At 30.8% G+C, this 23176-nt stretch overlaps 1 protein-coding gene across 3 annotated transcripts in view; it reads right to left on the bottom strand.

Moving 5' to 3' along the window:
• Positions 1–23176, bottom strand: part of sick (sickie) — a 180085-nt gene that overhangs the window by 27392 nt on the left and 129517 nt on the right. For all 3 annotated transcript variants that reach the window (XM_018511347.1, XM_018511346.1, XM_018511348.1), the window contains 7 exons: positions 19738–20062; positions 11802–12158; positions 11261–11488; positions 10513–10930; positions 9993–10134; positions 7531–7769; positions 6876–7027 (listed from right to left, as the gene is read on the bottom strand). In XM_018511347.1, the coding sequence (XP_018366849.1) occupies positions 6876–7027; positions 7531–7769; positions 9993–10134; positions 10513–10930; positions 11261–11488; positions 11802–12158; positions 19738–20062 (1861 nt within the window). The remainder of the gene's footprint in view (positions 1–6875; positions 7028–7530; positions 7770–9992; positions 10135–10512; positions 10931–11260; positions 11489–11801; positions 12159–19737; positions 20063–23176) is intronic.

Below are 23176 nucleotides of genomic sequence, written 5' to 3'. Positions count from 1 at the left end.
GTAATATAATTGGATACTAGATTTGTAGTATGAAATTTATAAAAAATAATAACAAAAAATCTCATATAATATAAAAAAGGTAAAAAATATAAAATAGTATAATATATAAAAAAATAAAATAGAATTTATAAATGATAAACTTAAGAGAGAAAACTTGTAAACATCTTCACATAATTGTAATTATTTAAATGTTATTTTTATTGTAACATAAATTTACTTCTATTAAACTTTGACTTATATTCTATATTTACTTTTCGATAAATTCATAAACTTTGAATAAATAAAATATATATATATATAAAATCATTTCAACATTTAATTAAACTTAAATATTTTTCAAAAAAAACTTTACATCTTGTGTATTGTTCCTGAAAATCTATTGGAATTGTAAAGAACCACATTGATCGAATTTCTTCGTAAGGGCAATAAGGGATCTTTCGTTTCGAAAACGATTGTTGTCGCCATGAAATCGCAGGGTCAAGGGACCAGGCCGTAAATCTCGTGGACATTCGGGCTTTGCACACAAAAGAATAAAATGCAGCATATGTGTATTGTCAGCCCTCTTGCTCTTCGCTCCTTGCTTTCGATACAATGTCTCACAAGGATCAGCGACGACGACGTGCACTGAATCCTTTATACTACCATTTATTTCGCTGAATATTTTGTTGTTTGCTAATCGCCTTCGTAAATTCATGACGGTGATTTGTCAGCAAAATCAAGAAGATTCAGAAATTTGTAATTTATTTGACAGGATATTATTTCTAAAAATATTGTCAGTTGTTTTAGCGCCAATTTTCAGCAGTACGATTTTATGTACTTATGACCAGGGTTGGTAAAAAACATGTTTTAAACGTGTTTTAAACAGTTTAAAACATGCTTAATTGATGTTTTTAATATGTTTTAAATATGTTTTTTTATAGTACTGTTTAAAGTTTTAAAGCATATTTGAAGCATTAAAAACATATTCAAGAAGAAACACAATATGTTTTATTCTTAAAAAAAAAACATTAGTCTTTACCAACCCTGCTTATGACTGAAGGATGCGTGTGGCATTTTCTTTAATAAGCTGGATCATGCTAACAATTTTTTAAATTATGTTTAAAAAAACGTTTAGAATTTGTATAGAATTTTAAATTTATTTTATTCGAGAAGAGATTAATGGATAAATAAATTAAATAATTTCTAGTTTTTAGATTAAAATTAAAACTTTCGTTAAGTTTAAGAGAAAGGTGCTTTTATCTTATTATTTAATTTTTATTTATATTATTACATATTATTAACTACATTCTTTATTATATTTACTTATTGAAAAATTATTTCAGTTTTAAAGTAAATGTAGAAAAAAAATATATTACAACAGACCAGAAATAGTTTAATTTAGTTATTGTGAGAGTAGAATGTTATTATTTTTTTAAAATTATTTTTCGGTACTTTCTTGAAATGATAATCCTGTTTAGAAATAAAATCTGAATAAAGTCTCAGATACTGAACCTTTGTGAGGTGAACCTTTTAAGTATTATACGTTTGCGATTCTATAATATGCATTGAAAAATATACGCATTCCCAGGCATTATAAAAAAATTAATAAAATAACGAAAGTTCTAAACAAGATCACATTATTAATTACTAATATAAGAAATGTAAACTGCTAGTAAAAATATATTTCCTAAACTTTTTATTATCATAAGTAAAATTATCTAAATTTATAAGACTATGTTGCATATCTTTTTTACTATTAATTTTTCTTTTACTACGAGAAGCATAAACGGCAATATGATGTAATTGAAAAGTTATAAAACGTATGGAAAAAATGCTCGCTGTAAATCTCGATGATGTGATCAACAGATCACGATTTATTTGTCGGATGTAATAAACGTGCATTCTATTACGCGCGGTCTATCATTAAATTTATGAAAACGTGATACGCGATCATAAAACAGGGGATCAGAGATTTAAATTTCCATGTACGAACTAATCATCTTCTCGAATTCCTCAAGGTAGTGGTTGGTTTCTACAAAGTTTTACTACCTGTTGCCCAGCTTCCGAAGCCATAAGCGTCTACTGATATTTCACTTTCCAAACCCCTAATTACAGTCGTGATGTAGTTCAATGCGTTTTTACGTAGCATTGAAATTTCTAATTAGTAAAAAAATACATAATAATTTTTGAAAAAAGATATTGTTATGTATTTATAGCTTTTAATATATTTTCAGTGAGTTTACACAAAAATAGTTGATTAACAGCGATAAAAGAGAGAGTTTTCGAAACTTGTATTACAATATATATAAAAACAATTAATTAAAAGTCCGTGAAAAATCAGAAGAATTGAAATTGTTTGAAAAAACTTTACGCAAAAAAAACGGCGAAAGTTGATCACTTTTTACCTGGATAAAGCAAAGAGATAATCGCGGAGGCGTTTTTAACAGTGGCTCGTCTGTTTATGATGCAATTTGCATGATTTAAAGCAAAAAATCTGGACAATTAGCAATCGTGTAGTGAGAGAAGATTCGCAGGAAACGATTCAGATCACGTTTCGGATCGAGTAAACGAACACTTTAGATTTTTCACTTCGTTGAGCATTCTGCGGCGATTTATATTCTACGAGCAATTAAATACATAGTTAGAGTGTAGAGTGTTAGCTAAGGTGCATGTACGCATATATTATATGACTGTATGTGTTACTCTCTCTGGCGCCAATATAAGACACCGAAGAAAGGGAGTACATGATAGTATATAATAGTCCTAGAAATCTAATTAGGCCGTTTGTTTCGATCGATCTCAGTTTCTTACGGTACGTATGATGATTTATTTCGATTCTTCGCTACCGTTATGTAAAATCAAATATAAAATTAAATATTGAGAAATTTTATTTTAAGATATAATCAGAATAATCTAACAATAAAAATATTTCAAAATAAAATAGTGTATGACATTTTAGGATATTGAATTACATTATTTCAGTACATAATTTCTAAGCACAATTATTAAATATTTTTAAATATACGATGTATGTATCACAAGATATTAAGCATTTTTTTCTTTTTCTTTAACGAATACTACATATTTAAAAAAATGTTTTAATGTTAATTATACACGGAGAGAATTATCTCTTGGAATTTAGCCTGAAAATCATGATAATAGTGGGACAACATAGTATTTCAAAGAATTATATATGAGTTTCTTTAATTTAATATGTGTCATAATAATGTTTTTTAACTATGTTTTTTAACTAATTAACTAATATGTGTCATAATAAGATATGTAATATATTTTATTAATTTTACTAAAGGGTATAGTAAAATTTCAACATTTTAAAATATGTTACGCAGTTTATGATTCTTTATTATTTTAAAAGAATAGATGCTAAGTAGTCATGAATATATAAAATAGCTTATACAATTTTTACTATATACAGCATGATATTTTTAATCTGATTTAGTCGCTTATAATTTTACCATGTAACATAGTAAAATTGATCGACTGTAATCGATATTTATCGGTTATTTTCGTTGTCGAGTGTGTCTCTAGAACTTACTCACTTCAAAACATTTTACAATCTGCATTATAATTTTTATTACATCATTTATAAAAAGTCTCTTGTATATTTCAAAAAATCTATCATTACTGATAATATTTCATTATTGTCAAGATGTCCCAAGTTTATTACCAAACATGATAAAATTTGTAATGAATTTTGCGGTAAAAAATAACGAAAAATTCTCTCCGTGCATGTGCACCTTACATGGAGGTGTACATTAATTATGGATTGTACTTATTCTACAACAGCTGCACCATACAGAGTGTCAATAACTATATACGGATGCGATATCACAAGACTTCAGGATTGAGTTAGTGTCGTATGTACCGGAAAGAGGCGAAAAGCGAATGTGAAGAGGACGGTATACGCGTTGAGAATGCGCAATGTAACTGGCGACCGCGCAAAAATCCTTAACTCCTAAGAACGACTTAGGATTCCCTTCATTTCTGCCATATATGTACATGTGTACATCTGAGAGTGCGATGAACGAACCTGTGACCTCGACGAGGTCTCTTTACTGCCTACGCGACATCAGCATTTTCAATCACATCAAAGAATAATGAAACAAAACTATTAATTATTCTTTATTTCCTCTCCCTTTCTTAATTAATGTGTGCACACTTAATTAAATTATTAATTAAAGAAATTATAGAAGAACCTCACAATTACAATACAATCCTGATCATCTAATTTCTTCTGAGATAAAAGTAAGTTACATGTGGAAGAGACGCGCAACTGGTTTTTTGTTAAGACGTAAGAATAATATCCGAAATCAATCTTCATGGCAATCGATTCTCTCGTGTATCCTCGATATTGAGAAACGCAAAGAGGTTACTGTGCTGTAAGGGTAACGCGAGAGAAATGCGGCATACTTAGAGAATCGCGATATCCAGTGAGATAAACGCGATGAATTCGCGGCGTCTAGTTTAATGCGAAATCTTGCGTCGAAGATTTGCTAGTAAAAATCAACTATGACGAGATTATCATAAAAAGTATAATCGAATTATTAAAGTATCAGAGATGTGGTTCCAATTTTTTTAATCCTTCGTTTAATTCGGATTTTTATTTTAGACGAAAATTATTCTAAAGCAATTAATACAAATTATGGATAATACACAATTAATATTTTAGAATTAATTTTTTAATTAATTGTCATTAAACTGAAATTTATATAATTGTCTATATAATTCTGCAAATTATATCATTAGTTATATATACAGAGATTAAGTAAGTGATGATAAATTAGTTTTATATCAAAATTAATAGAAAACTAAGTAAAACTGTTTCATACAAAGAGTAACAAGATATGCAATTTATCCTGACTTTATCATTATAACTATGAATAAGTTTAGTTATTCAAATAAAATTTAGAAATTTAAAAATGAGACTATAATTGTTTTAAATTGATTTATTCTCATTACCTCAAAATTCTACTTATAATTGTTTATAAATTTAATTTCGCAAGTTCATCATATAGAACACGTTAATTTTTAAATAACGTATATGTGCCTATCTTTCTCACATTTTTCAAAAATTTAATCGATCTATCAATAAGATAAAGTTGTGTTACTATATATATAAAATTCTAATGCCTATATGTTCAAGAATTCAAGTTATCTTGACGATAAAGCGCCATAACGTATCAGAGGATAACCTGATGCATATATCGTATGCACCCAAAAAGTATCGATAGATCCAGACGACAGATTCACGTTGCAATTACTTTTCTTTCTAATCCTCTTTTTTCTCGATGATCCAAAGCTGTCGTTTCAATAATCCACGCGTAATGAATTTCTTTAAACTAGATCACATCACACTGTACCAAGTCCGATTGCAAACAAAACACTGATGGATCACGATCGATTCGCGGATAAAAATACAAACACGACGCAAAACGCTGCGCATCCCGACGCCAACTGAGCGCGAATGCGCAAAGCGCGATCAGCACTCGGCGGCGCGGCGGCGGCTTACCGCTTACGCCGTTTACGGGGCCCGAGTGACGCTCTATCCTATTGGTCGACGACCCGAGATCTCATGTTCCCGCCGCCATTCGGTTGCAGGTGCAGCGAGTGCACGGGATCACGAGGCTTAATTGCCGACCAATAGAAAGGAGATTGGGCTGCAGGTGCAGCGAGTCCGCTGTTCGAGGGACCGTCCATGCTACGCAAAACGCGCGCTTTTCAAACACAAATCCTCTTTTTAATTGTATTTCATTCCTATTAGCATATTTATACTCAATGTATTGACACTCTACACTTTTGGGACCTGTAAGATTTTTGTGAGATACTCGATATTTTTTCATTAGAAGTAAAATACTTCAAAATATTCTAATTATAAATATGTATTTAAATCAATAATTTCCGTACGTTATTTGTTATTGAATTTTTTAAAATAAAATGTACAAAATTATATTAGAAAATTAAAAATAAGAATATCTTTAGAAGGTAAGGTAATAAAAGATAAATAGAGAGAATCTCTGCAATATTAAAATATTTTCTTCTTAATGTATAAAATTAAAATTTTCTAATTTTAATATTAAATATGTAATATATGTATAATTTAGTGTAAAGCGAATGCAAAAGTTAATGGCTTTGTATCGACCATGTTGCGATATGGATCATCGCAACAGGTTCCGGATAGATTCAAAGCTATTAGAGACTGCTGGCTCATGGACCTAGTAATTGTCGATTAATTACGACCAATCATCTGCACCAATTTGCTCTGTTTCCACGCTGCTAACTGTATCATGCCCCGCTCGCGACCGTGACAGATCTGAACGCGTTAATTAGTCACTATCTGCAATTACGGTATTATAGCTCTGTGCTAATCGGCGCACCATCGTTGTGAAAACAAACAATTGCAACAATAAATAAGGAATATAAAACGAATTTAGATCGATGAGACTAAAGCTAATTAAATAAGAGAAATCCTATATTTGGTTGAAGCGGATCTTAATGCTTAAATACATATTTCTTGTGTGAATTTAATAATTTATGCACATGCCAAATCTGCATACCGTGCGCCGAAATAATCTTTTTCGGTCTTAAAACGCATTCATGAACAGAATCAGAATAGTAATGTTATTTATTAAATGTACAATTTTATAATTTTTTTTATGCTAATAAGAGCAACTTTTACAAGAATATTAATCGTTATATAATAACGAAAATCTAAAAGAACTGCGACTTTATTGCGGAAAATATGACCTCGGCCAGGTTTTAAATAAGTAAGGAATAAGTTTTAATACTATAATTCGTATTCATGTGAAATTCAAATAACGCACAAGTTAAATTCGTAAATTGCGCGTGTTTAAGTTCGTAAAGTGCCATGTACTTACATTTGTAGAAAGTTGACTGGTTAACGAATGCACCTTCTCCTGAGCGTCCAGTAATTCACGACGCAATTTTCTCAATTCATGGGCCTGCTTCTCCTCAGCCGAACTATAAAGACTGCTCGTGGTGGACACCAAGGATACCGAAGAACCATGAACTGAAACGAATACGAAATTCTTCTTATTGCATGTTTATTAATTCGAAGTTTAATTCTAGGATTAATTTTCAAGGAAATTTTTTTAGCTTGAAAGTTTCAGATTTTGGAAACTAAATTAATTATATATACACTGTTACGTGTAGTATATTTATGTAAACATATGTGTGATATAAGTAATTCAGATTCTAAATTTCTTTTTTATACGATACATAAAAATTAATGCGTTGTTTCAAGTTATTTGTATAATTTTATCTCTTTTTCCTCTTAATTGTTATATGTATATTATTTCTTCTCTTTCTTTTGTACTCTATACTAAAAATATGTTAATTATAATCCGCTTTGAGACTATAGTCTATTTTGTATAACATTAAAAAAGATGCAGTACAATATTGATTAACCAAATTTTTGTAAAAAATTCAATTACAAAAGTTACGTTAAATTCGATATCTTTAGGTGTTTAAGAAAATGTACTACATTCTGTAGTTCATGATGCAGCCACTCACTGTCGTCGTCCTTATGTACGTGTTGGTACAAGTTAGGCGGCTGCCGTGAAGTGTGCGTGGGCGTCGGCGACGTCGGCTGGGACCAATGTTGGCCGGTGCATCCCGCTGATCCCACAGGAACGCTGTAATATGGCTCGACTCCAACTCCCATGCCCATTCCGACCTCCTCACCCACCGATGATGAGGCGCCGCTTCCGCGTGCCAACATTGACGGGTACATCTTCTCGCTCTTAGTGGACCTATGAAAACACAAGCGCATGTTCTTTAAATTCCTTTCAAGACATCTCCAAACAACTGTTCAAACTAGACCGAAAGGATCATCTTTCAGCTTGGAATATTTTATTGATACCGGGCGACACAGTTAATCAATATACAAAGTTAAAGTATGTATGATAGAAAACATAATTATCATGGACTTTTTATAGAATAATATTACAAAGAATATATTGTATATTTTTAATTACAATTGCGATAGTCTATTCTTGTAGATCTATTTTTTTTTACTACTATATACTTTGTCAAACAAGCATGTTCTCGTTTTTCAAACTAATACTTACTTTTATTCTTTTTTTTTATTTAGATTCAATATTTTCGTATTTCAAATTTAAAAAAAAATACTTCAGTGGAACTGATTGTTAAAATATAGAACTGAAATATAATTCAGAATATTATTCAAATTACAGGTAAATTATTTTTTTACAGCTGGAGAGCGATATTATAGAAAATTTATTCCCGACTTGAGGAAGGGTCAAGAGTACCAGTCGTATGCTGTTTGAACCAACAAAAGAGGATTTCGAGTGTCTTGGATAATCGACAACGAGAACACGCTTGTCTATTTGCCGAGTGTGCGCGTAATTAGCCGATCCTGGAAGGGAGCTCTAATTAAAAAATAAGCTTGCTACCACTCAACAAGAAGTCAAGGACCACTTCGAGACGGTTTACAGAATTGCGCACACTCAATCCCGCGAGAATCGAGCGAGAGCTATCGATCCGTGTCCCGGTTCAAATTCATTATCATTGTCAATAGTTTTTATTTCAATATTGTTCGTTTAATCAAATAAATAGGATTACCTTCCAAGAGTTATGTAATACTCCTACAACGATGACAAGTAAGAGAAATGAATATGTAACGGATACATAGCTCCTGATTGCTCGGCCCGGAATATTGATGAAGCATCACCGCGCATGCATACTGCACAAGCAACACTATCGAACGACGAACTTTAGCAACAATAGGCAACGTAGAATCTGCCGCACGAGTAACTATCAATACATTTCGAAGACGCGTAGAGCACATTTGGTGAATTATATTTGCGTGGTTGCGTGAGTCCTGCAATCCTTAGAAAACATAAAATCTGAGGATTCGAACATTTCTAAAAATTAAGAATTCAAAGATTTTAAAATATATGAGATTCTTGATTCTATAGACTTTAAATATTTTATTAAATCTATGACTCTAGATTTCTCGAATTTAGATTTTAGATCCAAAAATCTTAAAAATTAAGGATCCAAAAAAAAAAGATTATAGAATCCATAATTTTTAATTCTAAATGTTTTAGGATTCATATGTTCTATGTTTTAAAATTTAAAGATCCTAGAAATCAAGAATCGAAAGCTTTTACTATCTATAATTTTTAATTTCAGAAATAAAAACCTTTTTTCTATTTTTTTAAATTAAAAAATTTTTTTAATTTTGAATAATTAGTCCAGTTTCTAAAATATAATAACAATTGCGAAGGCTCGTCGAATCCACGGATTCGGTTAAAACAAAACTTTTCAGGTAAACTTTTCAGGTATTTTTTCGGTGCTTGTGAAAGCAACTCTTAAGTGTGTATGTGTATTGGACCTGTTCATATTTTTTTTTAATACTTATGCGTAGAAAATAGGCTCGTTGAGTATATATTTTCGCACTACCTTGGGAATGTCCTGTCCCGTAGATAGCTAAAAACGTTTAATCAAATTATCCTGCGTTTTTTTACATTGGATCGATTAATCAAAGAATAAAAAAATAGTTGGAAAAAGAAAAAACTTCGTTGTTCGAGAGAATAAATGCTGAAGATATTCTGAAAATGTTGCAACTATGAATCATTTGTGATTCCCAAACTCCTCGAACAATCGACATTATCTTAAATTTTATAAAAACATTATGCAGTTATATATTTAAAAAAAATTAACTAAATTAGAAACGTGTTTAACATATACTTTATTTAATTTTAATTTTTGATATTTTCGATAAAACATTTATATTGAAAAAAAAAAGAAATATAAATATTTTTTTAATTCTAGATTTAGATATTATGATGGAATTCTTTCGTACTTAAATAATACAATGTAATACAAAAATATTAATATTATTAAAATAAAATATTATATCAATAGTTCGAAGATCTCTTGAGGATACAGATACAATTGAAAAAAATAGAAACCAATGAACATGGTATGACGTGCTGCGAGTGTTTTACCTGATGGAGTTGCTCCTGTTCAGTCTGGGTGGCGCCGGGGATCCTGTAGAATCTCGCTGGTGCATTAGGAGACGGGCATGTGTCAAGCTCGCACGATGCGAGCCCAATGATTCCACGCTATCTGCTTCGCACAAACCCATTCCTGAAAGATCGTAGTCAAAATATTTCAGAATAAAAATAAAAAGTATATAAAAAAGAAATTTTCAAATACAATAAATTATTATAAAATGTAATATCGTTAAATATACATGCAATATTATCAGTATATATTAAATATATATGTTTTTCATGTGTAATATAAAACATTTTTAATAGCGATAATCTATGTAATCATATAATATGGGGACTTCGAATAAATTAAAAATAAATTCTCTTCGATTATATATTTATTTAAAAAAATATTTTTTTCTAGTTAAATCAATAAGCTTTTCTTTGTCCTGTTACATATATTCTATAATTAATAACTAAAATAATTTTTATTAGTTTATAATATTAGGTTATAATATTTTAATCAGATTACCTTGAGATCTTCCGCTGGGCGTATAAGTATTGCTATGTCTCATCCATGAAGTGGTATAGGGACTGTTGGGTGTGCCATAGTAGCCCTGAAGATCAGGTGCGGCGTAATTACTGCATGTGTCGCTGAGACTACCGTCAGATGGTTTTAATACCCGGGGCGAAAATGACGCGCTCGTTGGTCCAACGCCAGCTCCTCTCTCGCGATGATGGGCAGACGCAAAAAGAGCGGTGAATTCTGGACTACCGGGTTTTGGCAGGCTTTGTGAGCCCAGCATGAGACGATCTCGAACTGACTGTGAAAGTTGACTAGCGCTGGGACCGGTGAGGCTGTAGCTCTTGTAGTGATGACCCTGATTTGATCCCGAGGAATTCGCTTGCAATTCCGTGGTGCACGTTTGTGTGCCACCGGACACCTTGACCTACATCCAAACAAAGAATTTGGACTTAATCAAACTTAATTTCTTCTATATGACTTAGCATATCTAATTATAAGCTAAACTGAAGAAAGTTATTTAGTTTTCTTAATTAAATCTCAAGTTAGTTTTAAGATATTGAAAATAAAATTTGATCATTGAATCAATTTCTATATTTAATCACTTTTAAATATCACAAGTTTCTTTAGTGGCTGTTAAGTATTTGTTCTTGCTAAAATTAAACCTTGGAATAATAATAAGCTTAAAAAAAAAGAATCCAAAGATTCTAAAAATCGAGTGAGATATGATAGAATTTTTTATAAATTTTTGCATTACCTTAGTCCTTGGCACGGCGCTAACTTGAGCCGTTCTGGTAGCATCTTTGCTGCCATTTTGGATACCATTGGGACTCGAACTAGTGCCCGCACTGTGTCTCTTAACGTAGCCAAAGCTTTGTGGTACCCCACGAACTTTGCTACTGTTGCTGGTTGACGTGCCCGACGAAACCTTTTGAGGTTTCTCACCATTCGCATATTCAGCCATAGTCTGTTTCCGATGTTTATCCTGCGTTTAAATTAAATTATACAATTATTATTAATATCACTAATAAATTAAAATGGACAAATATTATTATATATAAATAGAATAAAAGCTATTTTTAATTTTAATTAGAGACTATAAATCTACATATATATTACACTACACAACTATTCTATTTCTTTAATATAATAAAAATCATCATTCAACTATTAGTACAATAATTATTCAATTCATATTAGTAGATAAAATCACTAATTTTAGCGATCGATTTATAATGGAAATATATATAGAGAATTTACAGACCAAAGATTCCAATATTTTTTTTGGAGTATCTCACCTGCGACCTTCTAGAAGGACTAGGGCTGGGTGGTGCGCCCTCCTTGTCTCTCTCTCTTGCGGCACCCGCTTCGATGTACTTCTTCCATTGTTGACTGTTGGAACTGATACTGCTGCTAGAGCCGTTTGAACTTTGCTGCTGTTGTTGCTGTTGCTGGTGCTGCTGATGCTTAAAAGCCGAGCTCTCGGTCTGCTGAGAGCTGTCGGACTTTTTCACATGCGGATGATGACCACCAGGATGTCCACGTGAACCTACCACGCGGTACACCAGATTGTGACTGTTACTCTGCTGCGCCCCTTGGGGGGTGGCCGATCCTCCGCCACCCCCCACAATCACACCTCCTCCGCCCGGCACTCTCTGTGTATCGAAATATTGATGTATGTTAATCATGTATAAATTATATATATTTTAATTCAGAATCATATTTTAACGAATTATCTAAATTTTTTATTTAAAGGTAAGGAAATTATTTTACACATACCCACACGCACTCACGTACACACGCATGCACGCACGCACACATGTCCTCTAAAATATATTATAGTAAATTGTTATATGCATTAAGAGATATTAAACAAAATTGACAACATAATACAGCAATTTTGGGATATTTAATTATAAGAAAAATATTCGTCCTGGAAAAAAATATATTTTTCTTAAAATTAAATATTAAAAATAGTAACTATCTAAAATGAGACCGATATTTAATTATTATCATTAAGGTCAAACCAAGATAAATTCTCATGAGATAGGTGCCAATTCCTAAACTTGGCAGAAGTCAGAACCTTCATAGCATGATTCAGAACATGGGCGCCATCATGACGCGACGCTATGACGATTTACCAAAATTCTTACTTTCTAAATCGTATATTCTTGCCTCCGTATAAAAATGATATTATACATATATATTAAGAAGATATATATAAATATTAAGAAAAAATACAGATGCACTTCTGCATTTTCATGAAGAATATATATAAATGGAATAGAGTATGTAAGTTATTAAAAAGTAAAAATTCCAGGAATGTTATAGAAATGCAATAATTTTTCCAATATTATTGATAATTAAAAACTTATAAAGAGAGAGTTTCTTAAGAATTTTGAAAATGTATCTAATTGATAGTCTAAATAATATAAGAATTTCTAGAAAATGCAGAATAAAAAATAAAAAATCTTTGGATACATACACCAAAATGTTCATCAAGACGAAACGAGGGTGTGTACCCTTCCCCCATCTTTCTCCATGTGGAATCACGGGTGACTCACAGGGGTAGAAGCAGAAAGGCTCTTTGGGCTTTTAAGGCGAGGATCGTAAACGTACGCATGGTGGAAAGGCCATAAACGTGAGACAAAGAATCCGAGAGTCAAATGCATTTTTTCAGTCGATTTTTGCAAAGAAACACGCACACTGGTTACTCAAATTCTATTTATTTTTCAATCGTTTCTCTTTATTTAAAGAAAAGAATTAAACGTTTTAATTATATACCTACTTTCTTTCAGTAATATCAAATTTTTTTTAGTCAGGGGTATTAATTTACGAGACAGGGATTTTAGTGATTCAAAAATTATTTTTCTTTACTGATCTCTGAATTCGTCACTTTTCTATTTTTAACATTTTATTTTCTTTGTTTTTATTTTCTTATTTATTATTTTTCTATCTCTATTACATTTCTACTTTCTCAATATTTCTTTTTTCTATTAATTTAAAAAAATTTATCTTTTTTCTATTTTCTGCCATTTATCTTCTTTTTAGATTTGCTTGCATATTTCTATTCTTGTTACATTTAACTTAATTTTTCTCTATTTCATTGAATATTCCCTCTGTTTTCTATTTTCTACATTTTCTCATCTATTTTCTAATTCTATTTTTCTTCTGCGTTTTACTTCTTTTACTATTCTCGGAACTAATCGTATTTTTATTTTTGCATTTTAATTTTTTTTAATTTATCGTTTTTTCGTATTGAAAAGCACATACCAGGTATAATCAACCACATCGACAAGAAACAGCAAACATTTGCGCGTCTTTGAGATACGCGAACTGAGCGCGAGAATAAACCAAATAAACAGGGCGCGCCTCTTCCGAATAGATAGCTTTCCAAAACTCTTTCACGACACGGCCCGAGGTTTATTTTTCGAAATCGTCGACGTGAAAATATCCCATTTTTATGATTGCAAAGCATGCACCACAGAAAGACGATGTGCCTTGAGTGGCGATCGAAATGATATCGATTCGTCTCAAGGATAATTCTCAAACAAAAGACGATTTTTCTTTAATGATATTATATTATTTAATCAGCAAAATTATATTCTCGATATAAGAAATTATAACAAATACAATCGTATCAACAGCATTCACAAATTATCCCAAATAGTCTAATTACTCTTAATTTAGAAAAAAAACTATTCTAATTATAAAATTAATATAGTAATATTATTTTAGAAATAAGTCGAAAAAATCGAAAAAATAAGAAACTTTTCGAGATGCTTTAAAAAAAATTAATGTTATTTCGTCTTTCATTTTATATCTTGAGTAATTCTAAATTAGAAGAATTACTTACCATTTTACCTTCTCTGTAGTGGAAGTTTGCAAATTCTGCTTATCTTTCACAAATGAGAAACATTTTTTCTTCTATTGTAATTTTACTTTATCGTTCATTATTTCATTAAATGGCTGTTTTTTTCCCTTTCTTTTTAGAAATTCCTATTATAATTACTATTTTCATTTTAACCATTTTTATGGAAAAAATAAAAATATTTTATGCGAATGCTACATTTGGTATAAAAGTATTTTTTTAAAAAGCTCTTCCACATATGAATCTAAATTTTATATTAACTAATTAATTGACTTAATATAAAGTACCCTTCTTAAAGTAAGATTTTACAAGATTTTTTTCTGTTACGTCTTACGCATGTCGAATTAATCTTTTATTTATTAATTTTCGTAATATTACAATAGATAGTAACTATTAATTAACATTCTTCGCGAAATTAGTACATTACAGCTAATTAATCGGCAATTGATGTTATTCTGAGTCTATCTAAACCACAGTCACGAATTAACACATTGATATCGATTATATGTATATGTATACATATAGTAATTAATAGACTCAATGCAAGCCCATTACATAATTTTCCCTATGGGGAAATTAGGAATGTTCCTGTCAACGATGACCTTTGATCCGTTTCTATAATTTTACATCTCATTACGAGTACTGATATAATATATTAATTATTATAGTTAATTAATCTCGCGATGATATGTTTAAGTATTTTATGTCGTCGAAAAATTTTCTACAAATGTATTTTTTAAATAATATTTTGTAAACTTAATTTTAATAAATTTATATTATTTATATGCAAGATCCTATTAATATTTCATGCGGAAAATATTAATTTTTTATCAATTTATTAAGTCGAAGTTGAAAATGTCGTTATAACACTTGAGAGATTTTTTGTCATATTTATCATCGTCTTGACATCTGTTATATTATGCCTGACATTAATCCGTTAATTAACTTTTTTTACTCGATATTTTTTCCTTTTTTATCTACAACAGTTCAAGGAGTAGTTCTTTACTTTATTACTCACATCGCCATTTTCACTTTTACAAAAATATACTCAATATTACTCCAATTAAGACAATTTACGTTCACTGCAATTTTCACTCCGGAAAATACAAAGGGTAGTGCTTTATCACCCCAGCGCCTTTGGATTACGGTTCCGAACGTAACGTACGAGGCATCTGAACGTTAACCGCCAACTGCGAGGGTCGACGATCCATAGCTCACTAGCCCTCTCGCCCCCACTTCTCCGGCGCACGGTGTAATATTACTAACGGGAGGTACTCGCCCTCCCGAATCTACACCTATTCGCTATGGGGTGCCACAGGAATAACGGTTTGACCCAAGTTGCGATAAGAGATTATGTTGATTTTATATATTTAGAGGTTTAAAACACATATGCACATTATTTAATAATTATGCAATTAAAAAAATATTTTTCAGAAATTATTGAGAATAACAAAAGATTTAATTGTTTCATTATCATCAGAATTAAGAATGTAATTTTTTAATCATCCAAAAGACACATTATGTACATACAGATATTGTTTATCAAGATATATTTAAATTGTATATACCGGTTCAAATTTCGCAAATTATATTAAATATTTTTATAAATACTTTATTCAAAAAAAAAAGCTTTTTTTTTTTAAGAATAACATATTATGTTATAATTAAAATGTTATGTGTGTTAAATTATAGTAAAAATTGAAAGGATTGTATTTCAGAAAGCATGGTGCGCTGTGAACATTTATGTGCTTTAAATCACCGTTTAATCGACTTGATTTACGCCCAAAAGGGGTGGAAAAGAGAAGCATTACCTTGGTCAGCGATAAGAAGATCATGCGAGAGAGTCGGATTCCCTACGCTCCCATTTCCTTATCTCGAAGTGATTCGAAAAGGATTGTTACATTAAGTACCGATAGCTTTCATTCGAAATGGGCCTTATGCGGCACTGAGCAAGTCGATAATTTAAGACCGGCGGATTAGAAAAAGGATTATCCACGACGAGAAAAAGTATCTCTTGAAAAAAAGTTACCATCGTTAATCTCTTTACTAGTTTACTATATCGTTCGCTACGAGGGAGATAAAAATCAAAAAAGAAATTAACAAAATATTTTGAATAATTATTAATGTATCCAAATATATGGGAGACAAGTGTAAAAAATTTTATGTAAGCAGCATTAGAAATTAAATAAAATTACATAATATAATACAAAGAAAAGAAATATAAACCATTATATATGTGTATATTCTAACAATAATTTAATAAGACAAATTAAAATAAAATAATTTATACTTAGAAATTGTCGGCATTATTAAATATGGAAATTGGATATGACAAAATATGCAATTAAACAAATGCTTGCCTGTTCAAAATCTTCGAAATATATAAAAGCTCGATTATAATCTGAATGTGAATTATTATTTCGTACTGTAATTCATATTGCAAGTAAAGCTATAAATATTTAATTAACGACTATTGTCGAGCTCAGCGGACACAATTTAGTCGCGGTAAGTAGCTCACCGAATAAAATTAAGGGAAAGGATATTATTATAATAATCATTGTTAAAAGGGACGTTTATACATATATCTCGATATGACAGACTTCAAAGCTATTAAAATGGCCGATTTACAGTCCCACGTAATGTATGGATTAATGGGTAACTAATAGATCGGCTTTTAATGGAAGGAAATATTATTATGTCTTGATAAAAGTCTATCTTGGTAAAAGATGCTCATTATTCTTCGGCTGTCTCTATAAGGATTAATTCAACAAAAGTTCTTTCGTTTGATTTTTAAGAGAACATACAGAAAAAATTTTTTTCGAAGAGATAAATAAACGGAATTATTTACTGTGATATAAAGTCATATATTTTTGCGTAACTTTTTTTTTGCTTTTAAATTAAGGTATGACTTGAACGCAACGTAATTTTCATACAACAATAATCTTGATCGATATTAAATTTCCAGTTAAGCCTGAAGTCCCGTAGATATTTTCGTATAATGTTGAAAGCTGCTTTGGTTCAATTTCTTTTTCCGTGAAAAAAGAGAGGCGGAAAGAAACAAAGAAGCAAAAGGGAAAAAGGAGCATTTATTATTTCGCTCGGAAAATATCGATTCTATTCGACGACGACCTGCCGTGACCTGGCTGTATAACTGCTTGCGACGCGTATAACTAATTTCTCTTTTTCTCGCGCCTTCTCTCTCTCTCTCTCTCTCTCTCTCTCTGCCTCTCTTAAATAATTTCCTATTTGATTTTTATTTAAATTCATTTAAATGTAAAAATATGAGTGACATTTTAATTTCAAAGAGATTTACACATGTTTCAAATCAAGATAATAAAATTAAAATTGATAGCTTTTTCCCCTAAAAACTATAAGATTATTTTAAATTTTAGATAAATAAATTATAGTTGATAATAATAATATGTCAGCTTCCATTTTTGTTTTGTTTTATTATACACGTGCATATTTGAGAATTTATTTTAATAAAAATGTTTCGAAGCGAGAGAGAAAAATATCGCAACTTGGCACACTTGAACGAGTCCTTCGCGACAAGGGACCGGAAGTAAAAACAAACAGAATAACAATGACGACAGACAAGCATCTACGTACAAAAATTTACAAAAGTTTGTGTCCTTCTATCGTCACAGAAGGATTTTAAAAAATAGTATGTTTTTCCTTATTTAAACAAGAATAAGATACTTTAAGCTTTGATCTTTAAAAAGATAAACAGATAATTAACAAACAATATAACGCATTCAAAACATATCAATAGATTTTAATTTACGTGATCACGTCTTATCTGTCGTGTCTGAATATATGTATTAACATACAATTGCACTTTAGATATGGTTTCACTTTTAAAAAGGTTTAAAAGGATTTTTATTATTTTAGTTTTAGCACAAAATCAATTTGGGTAATTACATTTTCATAGCGCTAACTTTTATAATTCTATTTGTAAATTTTTTCTGTTATTAATTTTGGATTGCTAATTCAAAATTATTAAATCAGGCTTTTGTTAAGAAAAAAAGTCGCATGCGATAATAATAGAGGGAAAAAGAGTAGAAGCTTAAAAATAGCGCTTTGCAATGACCCGCAAATAAAAAAATGGTTCTTTCGATAGTGGGACACCCAGTATGCGACAGCTGCACGATGCAACAGCTGACGCGCACACATGCTCCATGCTTTGTGACTCGATTGTTCTGTGTAGGCTTGTGAGATCACGCCTGTGCACACATCGCTTCTTGTCCTTCTACACCCATTTAAGCGTTAATTGAAAAGAAATTTGATATCGATCAAAAATATTGTAATAAAAAGGTAAACTCTGCTTCAAATAATCCCTAGATATAGAAAATTAATTAATAGCTTTAATTAATGAAACTTTAAATAAAAATCTTTTTATCTTATCGAGAGATTTTCTCGTTCATCAAAGTATAAATGTTTTTTTCGGGAAATCTTTTTAAGTCATATAGGATATTTTTGTCTTGTAGAAGACGTTACTTGTTTCTCATTAGAGAGAATGGCAAATTTTTTATTACAATATATGATAAATGATAATTAGATAATTCTGAATAAAACCACCATATGAATATCATTGTATATGATTGATTTGTTTCCAATGAGACCAATATCTGGAGACACAGTAGTGTCTCGGCGCTAAAACATGTACAAGCACGGTGATCACGGAATCTATCAATTGTCCACTAATGATCTTAATAATTATCAAGAATATGCCTGATTACTGTCAGCATCAGTCCATTTAGTCATCTAATATGCTAATGAGTCAACAATTGCTGGATTATAATTCTAATAATTCAAAAGAGCAAATGCTATTTTCAAAAATGTTTTAATAATAATTCTGGTAACTTAAAAAGAAAGAAAATTGATAAAAAAGAATATATAAAAGATATAATTCTATAAAAAGATTGCAAATGTTATTTCAATTTTTGTTTAATAGATTTTTTTTTTAAATTAATATTCCTCAATAATGAATAAAATAATTGGAAAAATAAAAGAATAATAAATTTTAAAATTATATAATAAAATTGAATTAAGATATGGCATTGATATAAAAGACGAGAGAGAGAGAGAGAGAGAATGTTTAATTCAATTGGAAAGTTCTTTTTTCGAAGATTTCGAATTCTTGTTTGGCAGGACATTAATGAGTAAACGACACCGACAGCGATTAGCCGGAGCGTGACTCGGATAATTGGGAAATAAGAATTAATAGAAGCTATTTCCGAACTCTTCTGTCGCATTTATCTCTCTCTCTCTCCCCCTCACACACACACACACACACACACACACACACATAACCTTATGCTGAAACCACGCGCTATCGATTTCGAATTCGCGAGTTCGCTGACCTTGTGATGAGAGGGATGTCCCGTGTGATTGGCGGAGGTGTGATTTCCGGCGGGAATGGAAGCCAGCTCCTCGATTGTGAGCTCCGCCAAGGCGTCGTTCCCGCCGCTGCAGCCGCCTAGAAGACCGCTGGCGACGACGCCGCCGATGCCGACGCCGACGCCGACGCCGCCGCCACCACCGCCACTGCCACCGCTTCCCGGACTGATGCCCCCGATGCAGCCGCCATCCGACCTCGCGATCCCCGACGGCCGATTCTTCTGCACCCGCCTCGAGGTCACCAGTTCCTTCACCCCCGACAGCTCTCGCCGTGAGCCACCTACGTACCTACAAATCAATGCAAATGAAGTGTCGCTATTATTATCCGAAAAATAATGACTATTTAATCATACAGTGCAATAAAACTTTAGTTCGTTTATTTGTGCAATGTGCATTCAATGTACATTATCATTATAGAAGAAATATATATAATTATTTAAGGTATTTAAATAGTTTTAATAATTAAAAGAAGTATTTGCTTTTTTGTAATTATTTAAAATAATTTTCTTTTATATATATGCAGTACGAACTTTGCGTTGGTTTCTTCTACTACATCATTATCATTATACTCGGAATACAGAATAATGGTTTAATCGTACAATGTGTTAAAATTGTATTTGTATTTTTGTTTCTTGAGATTCTCACAGACAATCAACGATCATTACTAAAACAAAAATACATATATTCAACGATCGTTTCAGATGGTCTTTTTTTATTACGCTGTAAATCTCTCATTACTCTATTTTTGTACAGACTTTTTCTATTACGCCGACGTTATATTTTCCAGGCAGAAAGCATTGGTTAATCTGCATAAACATCTGCATGTAAAATATATTTGTTCTATTTTTCCATTACTACTATTTCATTGTTTAAACTATGATGTAAAAAAGGAATATCAATAAAGAACTTGCATTTTCTGAGATGTATTATATTATCTTTTTTAATAGAAACTACAAATTGAATAGCTTGATTGAAGCAACAACTTTTGCTGATTTGGCATTTAAAAAAAACATGCGATAATGCGATGGCACGAGAGAATATGATAGTTTTATTCAGCATTCGGATTTATGGTGCACGAGACGCATAAATGTTTTTTTTTTTAATGTGGTGTCCGCATATTGGCGCAGAGGCGATACATGTCCTCTGCACATAAATCACGATAATAATTATTAATTCTACATCCAAGAGAAGAGTTCTATTGCTTTTGTGCAACACGCGAAAATTGTCCACGGATATTTTTCCCGCAATTGTTTATATCGCGAGCTTTTACGTAATAGAGATGTGTTTTATTACGTGAAATATTATGAGTACTTTATTCATATAAATATGCGTATATATATATACATAATTCAAATAATTCAACGGTGTTTACGTACAAATTTCTTTCTTCATCCATTCCGTATTATTCTCACTATCAATTTATAAATAAACTGAATTTAAATATCAAGTAGAAAATCCGTCTTTCTCAAGGAAGAATTAAAATTACTGTTGTATGGAGAAAAAAAGAAATAATAAACATGTCCACGATGGAACTCTTGCGTTATTTTATAGCAAGTTCTATAAATTTATATTGCACGTGCCATTTTAGGTTGAGATCGTTATTTTAACGGTTCTTACAGCAGCCAGTCGGGGGTTAATGCGCCTCGTAAAAAAATGTGCTTAACCTCGACACTAAGTCGGGAGCCAAACTGATTCATGAGCTCGACATTTTGAGAGGAAAAAAAAGTTAAATTAAATTTCGGCGAAAGTACATAGAAATAAGAACTTGAGTGTGATCATAAGTCAGCATAGGTCTCTGTTATTAATTACTGAAATCTGCTCAATTAGTATTTACGAAAAAAGAATTTTCGTTCTTCTGTTTCCTTAATAATAATGGACATTTGATGCAATTTATTAAATAAAATTCCAATCATTTAAATCTGAGCAATTAAATTCTAAATCTTTCTCTCCATAATTATTACATTTCTGAAACAAGTTCAATTAAGCTACATTATACAAGAATGTATTAATTTTTTAAAATAATAATTTTTTATTTTATTTTAAGCAAAATATTTAATTTTAAGATTATTATTTTTGTCTATTACTTTCAAGTTTTAATGTGCTAAGTCGATATAGTAGACTATAAGAAACGCATACTCATTTTCACCAATGTAGTTTAATTTTCTTTATCTTTTTCTAGTTCTAAAAATTAGAAAAAGATAGTAAGTTGAATTGAGAGTAAAGTGAATTTACATTGATAGAAATGGACATTATGATTTTTCATTTTTTGGTTAATTTGTGGTTAAACTTAACTTGTTGATAATGTAAAAATTGTATCCTTCTTGCTATAGCTAAATTGATAGTTTTGTAGTAAGAGACTTTTAAAGCTATCACACTACAAAACCATTCATCTGGTATTTAATCATTGTTAAAAAAACATAATTTTTATGTTGATAAGTTAAATGAGATTAAGTTTAAACCGTAAGTTAATTAGAAAATGAAAAACTGGGCCCTTTCACCAATAGTGATCAGAATTTTTTTTGTTACATTAGCTTTTGAATTATATCATTTCCGTGATCAATAAGCTCGCTGATCACTTGGTACAAATTAAATATTTGCAGAAAGCCTCCTAACTAGTAACGAAACTTTCGAGTATGCGTAACTTTGCTCTTACAGGAAACTTAGACTATGAATTCAAACTTCAAATGTCATTTCTTGAATTCGTTACTCGTGAAACTTCCTGATTACGAGAACAATTAGCGTCAATAATTAAAAAGTTGCCAGCGACGGAGGACAAATCCGAGAAAGGAAAGCCTCGCGAAAATCATCTGCGAACGCAAGAAACAAAGTTCTGACTTTCCTAGGACGTCATTGTAATCGTAGTACTATGCTGAAGTTTAATTTAATTTGTCATTGAGGAGAAGAGGAAAGCAGATCATAAATTGATAAAAAAAAGGATAATTTTTCAGAAAATAAATCCTCTACAATTTATTTTTTTTAATTTTTAATGCTTCAAGTTTTTTTTTGACGAATTAATTTTTTACAAATCGAATTCTATGACTTATAAAGTTTTAATAAATATTAAAAGATCTGCCTTTATAACAAAGAATGATCTTTTAACATCGCGACGAGCATGAATTTCATTGAGTCCTAATGTCACATGTAACTTCGAAATATTATCTTGTATACTTTAACAGAATTTGGCAAAAAAAAAAATCTTCCTCTATGTATATAGAGAAGGTATCTTGTGAAAAACTCGCGCGATTTTAGTCATCACAAGTTTGTAACTAGAATTTAGAGATGAATCTTTTAGAAAATAACTATCGCAAAAGCAAAATAGCTACGGCATATAATAAAAAAAAAAACTTCAATAAATGTGTTATCTCGGATTGTAAAATGTGTTATTAAATTACTATTATAAAG

Source organism: Trachymyrmex cornetzi, unplaced genomic scaffold (genome assembly GCF_001594075.2).
Source record: "Trachymyrmex cornetzi isolate Tcor2-1 unplaced genomic scaffold, Tcor1.1 scaffold37, whole genome shotgun sequence".
Lineage (NCBI taxonomy): Eukaryota > Metazoa > Arthropoda > Insecta > Hymenoptera > Formicidae > Trachymyrmex > Trachymyrmex cornetzi.
The sequence above is the reverse complement of the archived record's forward strand: the minus strand, read 5'-3'. Positions and strand labels throughout refer to the sequence as shown.